A 6,013-nucleotide genomic window follows, 5' to 3' on the forward strand; every position below is an offset into this window, starting at 1 on the left:
AAGTCTGTCGTTTTCTCACTTAGATAAGTCTAAAATTGAACTACATTTTTATAATAAATACATGTTTCGACTTATTTTTTAGTCAAAAACAAAAATCGACTTGTTTATGTCTGAGCTCTGACTGATAAATGGCACTGAAATGACTAATGTAGACTGTTGAATTTTGATTGTTTTTCATTTTGTTCCATGGCGTTGTCAGATTTTCTTCGACTTAAAGATTTGTGAATGACCTACAATATCTTACGTTTCTTTTTTTTTTGTCTCCTGGAATTTTGTATATTGATATTCTGTTCACTGTAGTCATTTTGATTTCTCCTGTTCTCCCCCTGAGAATACTGCACGCCTGTATCTTTATAACATAGGTCACATGACATAGGTCACATGACACTGACTGACTCTGAGAATATTACACACCTGTATCTTTATGTACATTTTATAGACAACATAAGTCACATTTTATAGGTCACATGACACTGACTGACTGAGAATACTGCACGCCTGTATCTTTATGTACAGTTTATAGACAACATGGGACACATGACATAGGTCACATGACAATGACTTTTAAGAAGAAAAACTTACCTCATCCCAACTAGCCATTATATCCTGTAAAAGAAAATGAAATCATTGTATATTTATAAAAATAAGGAGATATGATTACCAATGAGACAACTATGAACTTAAGTTCAAATGAAGTGGATGTAAGCAATTATAGGCAACGGTACGGCCTTCAACAATAAGAACAAGAGGCTGTCAAGTGACAGCAAACTGGATTTTCCTGCATAGGTCGAACCCTGAACGGTTGAACAAGTATGGACACAACATTTAAGCTTAAAACAGCTCTGAATTTGGATTCTGATTGATGTGGTGTGAGTGCCAATGAGACAACTCTCCATCCAAATAACAATTTAAAAAGTAAACCATTATAGGTTAAAGTACGGCCTTCAACACGGAGCCTTGGCTCACACCGAACAACAAGCTATAAAGGGCCCCAACATTACTAGTGTAAAACCATTCAAACGGGAAAACCAACGGTCTAATCTATATAAACAAAACGAGAAACGAGAAACATGTATATATTACATAAACAAACGACAACTACTGTACATCAGATTCCTGACTTAGGACAGGTGCAAACATTTGCAGCGGGATTAAACGTTTTAATGGGCCCAAACCTTCTCCCTTTTTCCTGAAACAATAGCATAACATCACAACATATAAAAACATACGATAAAATATCAATTGGCAGACTTAACTCAATCAAAAAACGTATGATTACACAATGAACGAATAAATTTGATCTGCGATATCTGAATACAAATGCACAGTTAATTACATATTAGAGACAAACATTCATGACCAAAAGGCTAACAAACAAATTCAAACACACTGAGAAATATTTAACCAATCAATGTACAGTGTTTACAATCAACCAAGAACATGTGCTACTTACTTAAATACAACACATTTTGTCGTGCAATGTGGATTAACAATTTCGCTTAGTTTTTCATTTTTTGTATCCACATTTATAGTTCGTGATATAAAGTATTCGGTCCATGCTCAGATTAATGAAGAGTTCTTTCTATGCGAAGAAAAAGTGTTTGATTTACCAGATATATAGCTATTCATGTGTTTGATGATGACATGCAGAATTCATGTATTTGTCCACCAGACAGCAACGAAACAACAGTGAAAAACACAATTACATATCAGACAAACATACAAGTGTAAAGTTAGCCGTCGATTACAGCCGATGCTAATATTCATGAGTGCAGAAACTTTCGTATAGATAGTTAAAGAGAAATGTGTGATCCATGAATTTTGTGTTCATACAAAAGACGAAGACTAAGAGTTTGTCAAGTATCTGATCACGCTGATGGGGTCACTAAACTTTTTGAGTTTAAAAATATATATTGCACCTACTTTTATGTTTAAAAAGTAATTTAAATCGAGGACAAAATGTGTTTATATATTTGTCTTTAAGAGACAATAGCATATAATTATCAATCGTGGCCATTTATAGCCGACTATACGGTATGGGGTTTTCTCATTGTTGAAGGCGTTACAGTTGCCTATCATTACTTATATCCACTTTATTTGTGCTTAAGTGGATAGTTGTCCCATTTGGCAATCATACCCCATTTCCTTATTTTTGTATATAAACATCCCTCAGAAGTTCGGGTTTCCATTATAAAGTATTAACATACATGACAGTGTTTACAAACTAGAGGCTCTAAAGAGCCTGTGTCGCTCACCTTGGTACATTTGAATATGTGAATATTCAACAAAGGACACAGATGGATTCGTGACAAAATTGTGTTTTGGTGATGTGATATGTTTGTAGATCTAACTTTACTGAACATTCTTGCTGCGTACATATATCCCCATCTATAATGATTGGCCCAGTAGTTTCAGTTGAAAGTGTTAGTAAAAATTTACAAATTTTTTGAAAATTGTTAAAAATTGACTATCGATTCGTCTGAAATTTTCAGGGCAGATAGATCTTGACCTGATAAACAATTTAACCCATGCAAGTTTTGCTCTTAATGCTTTCGATCATTTGACTTATTTGTAAATCTTATTTTGCCGAACATTATTGCTGTTTACAGTTTATCTCTATCTATAATATTTTTCAAGATAATAACCAAAAACAGCAAAATTTTCTTAAAATTACCAATTTAGGGGTAGCAACCCAACAACAGGTTGTTCGATTCATCTGAAATTCGGGGCAGATAGATCTTGACCTGATAAACAATTTTACCCCATGTCAGAATTGCTCTAAATGCTTTGGTTTTTGAGTTATAAGCCAAAAACTGCATTTTACCCCTATGTTCTATTTTTAGCCATGGCGGCCATCTTGGTTGGTTGACCGGGTCACCGGACACAATTTTTAAACTAGATACCCCAATGATGATTGTGGCCAAGTTTGGTTTAATTTGGCCTAGTAGTTTCAGAGGAGAAGATTTTTGTAAAAGTTAACGCAGGACGACGACGGACGACGACGACGGACGACGACAGACGCCGGACGCAAAGTGATGAGAAAAGCTCACTTGGCCCTTTGGGCCAGGGGAGCTCAAAAGTATTGATTTTTGACATATTTCAGTATTTGCCACTTTCAAACTGTTCCCTTTGCTCTGACGGTAGTGGAAAACAACTGTTGTTTCATATGGTTTTCATCTTTGCTAAGATTTTTTTTCAAATGGAGATATTAGATTTTTTTTAAATTTTTAACGGACTCGGACTCAAACATTTGTCAATCTTAATAAAATCATTAATAATGTTATCCATGTTTATGTTCGACAACGTGGGAAATTTGATATGTTTTGTGAAAATTGCACCGTTACACCTAAACCTACTATATTTCTTTTATGCATTGGATATCAAAATTTCTATTTTTGTATATAAAATAAGGCCGTTTTTTTATGTTATTTTACACAAATAATTTTTGGTCATTTTATAGCTTACTTTTCAGCAACGAACCTATGATTGCTTACTTTACTAGATTGTGTATTGAATGGAAAGATATCTCAATTGGCACTCATACATCATAGTCGTATTTCTAACTTAATCATGTTAATAGGTAATATTGCACCCACTATGATCCAGAGGATTTATATAATCGGATATATTGCACAGGACAGCAGCCGAACGATAAAAATACCTATGACGGACTCTGCTGTTGTCTGTTCTATAGTCGGGTTGTTGTCTCTTTGACACATTCCCAATTTCAAATGAATTTCCATTCTCAATTTAATGCATCGAGTGATGAAACTATACAAAATATGTTAAGCTATTTACCGTCCGAGCTTTAATAACACTTATTTTTAGCATACTGAATATTATGATGTTCAGATCCTGATAAAAAGTTTACACATCCAGTACATATAGAAGTGTTTCTGTGCCAGTTTTTGTGTTTTTCGAGGCAGAAATGTTTTTGGAATGACATTATATATGTTTTAAAGAGATTACAAAATTTTCATACTTGACAGTAATCATTTCATACGAAATTTCACGGTTTCAAGTAGTGAAATTATTGCACAGGTACAATGCATAACAATGGAAAAAAACCTGTTTAACTACTTTTACAAGGCAAGAAAGAAAGTCGAACAGTGAAGCTCGTAAGCAATACTTTTTCAATCTGAGCATGCAAACTGAAGATTATGTAATTTTAAAGAAACGTGTTAAAGTAAAGTCCCTTACTTATTACAATACAATTAAATACCCAAAGTAAAATCTGTTGGTACGATTTCTACAACCGTCAATATGGGATTATATGTGGGTCTTCGTCAAACTGTTATTGCAACTTCAGCATGTTATTGTTAAGTCTGTCTGCAAGGCCTTAATGCCACTTTATATTCATACCCCTTCTACAACCAGTCAATCAGAATCTGAAAAAAAGTTTTAAAATTTAAAACATGTAAACAGATTAAACAGAATAGAGAATGGAAACAAGGAATGGGTCATCAACACAGCGAGAAAATTCCGCACCCAGAGGCACACTTGATCTGGCCCCTAAAGGCTAAACAATAATGATTACTAGTTCAGCAAAGTATAATGTAAAGGCAAATATGTTTGTTATTTGTAAAATTAATCATCAATATTTTAATTTTTAGTGGCCTCTAGGGAAGGAACTCTTGAAACTGTGCGCAGAAACTAAATGCATAGCCATGATAACTAATTTTTGAATTAAATTAATAATAAAAAAACTATTTTTTTAATTAAATTAATAATTTTTTATTAACCATGGTAAATCAATGAGACGAGGCTTTTAAGGGATAAACTTAGATGTTATAACAAGGCTTAGTTATTTAAGGCATGTAACTTACTATATATATGAGAAACTTGGGAATTACTGGGAAGCTTGCGCAGAACCTCATTACATGCTCTGATCATATTTCTTACAATAAATTAAAATACATTGTAATTAAGCATGTATATTTCTGAGCAAATGCTTTGGAGTGATGAAGAGAAGCTGTAATAACACCCTTTAGTTATTACAGACATACATGTACTTTTTCTGTAATAACATAGGTGTACTATCTATGCATGATTGGAAACTATGAACTGTTATATCTTTCTATAGTTGAGTATACATAAAGACAATAGTAATATCAATAGAACTTGTATACATTTTAACAAAACTAATGATGTATATCAGTCAAGGGACTTACTTAAACACATGTTAAATGAGTGATTAGAAAATCACTGATTCAAGTAACATTATGTCCATAAAGGTTGAAAGTAAGAGTTGTCTTTCTTTAATAATCACTTATTTAAGTAGTACAAATTAATCACTAGACTAAGTGATTTAATTGTATTGTAGCCTTAAATATTGAATACTAATGATCCAGGGACTAATTATGTTGCTAAAATTATCAGAACCAACATCTAGGTAGGATGACCGGGTCATGTCAGGTGATGAACTTGTACTGAATCTAGGATAATGACATTAAAATCACTTGTTTAAGTATCATACCTCAATTTCCTTCCAAAAAATCTCTTCTTATTTTAATATCATTATTTTAATAACCCCCATTAATTTCAACAACCCCGAACAGTGAAATTTTTATCGCGAACAGTAGAATTTCATTACATAATCTGTAAGATGAAACCTTTAATTTTACAGGAAAAATACTCCCACTGCTGTGAAAAATCTTTTAAGAAAGTATCAGTTCATTATGTAAAGCCATTATTATAGCATTTTTTCAACTAAAATAGAATTTGCAGCTAATTGATTACATCAAAGGCATAAACCTTGCTATTTAAAAGAAGCAAAAAGTTCTTTTTTTCAATTTTACTAATGAAAAGATATTATATGTGTTTAAAATTTTGGTAAAACTACAAAATCACAATTTGTGACAAAACTTCAAATTTAAAAATCACTTATTTCAATAAGTCCCCTGACTGTATATTGTTCCTTTGAAACATGTAACATACATATATGTTATCACAGTTATTTAGTCCAAGATAACAAATGAATGTTATTTTTCTGTAATAACTCTATAGAGTTATA

The 6,013-nt window shown here is 32.5% G+C and overlaps 1 protein-coding gene across 1 annotated transcript in view; it reads right to left on the reverse strand.

Moving 5' to 3' along the window:
• Positions 1-600, reverse strand: part of LOC134718294 (kinase D-interacting substrate of 220 kDa B-like) — a 34,777-nt gene extending 34,177 nt beyond the window's left edge. The window contains exon 1 of the mRNA XM_063580788.1: positions 583-600. Within this exon, the coding sequence (XP_063436858.1) occupies positions 583-600 (18 nt within the window). The remainder of the gene's footprint in view (positions 1-582) is intronic.
• Between the last annotated feature and the right edge of the window lie 5,413 nt (positions 601-6,013).

This window comes from Mytilus trossulus, chromosome 5, assembly GCF_036588685.1.
Source record: "Mytilus trossulus isolate FHL-02 chromosome 5, PNRI_Mtr1.1.1.hap1, whole genome shotgun sequence".
NCBI classification, from domain to species: domain Eukaryota; kingdom Metazoa; phylum Mollusca; class Bivalvia; order Mytilida; family Mytilidae; genus Mytilus; species Mytilus trossulus.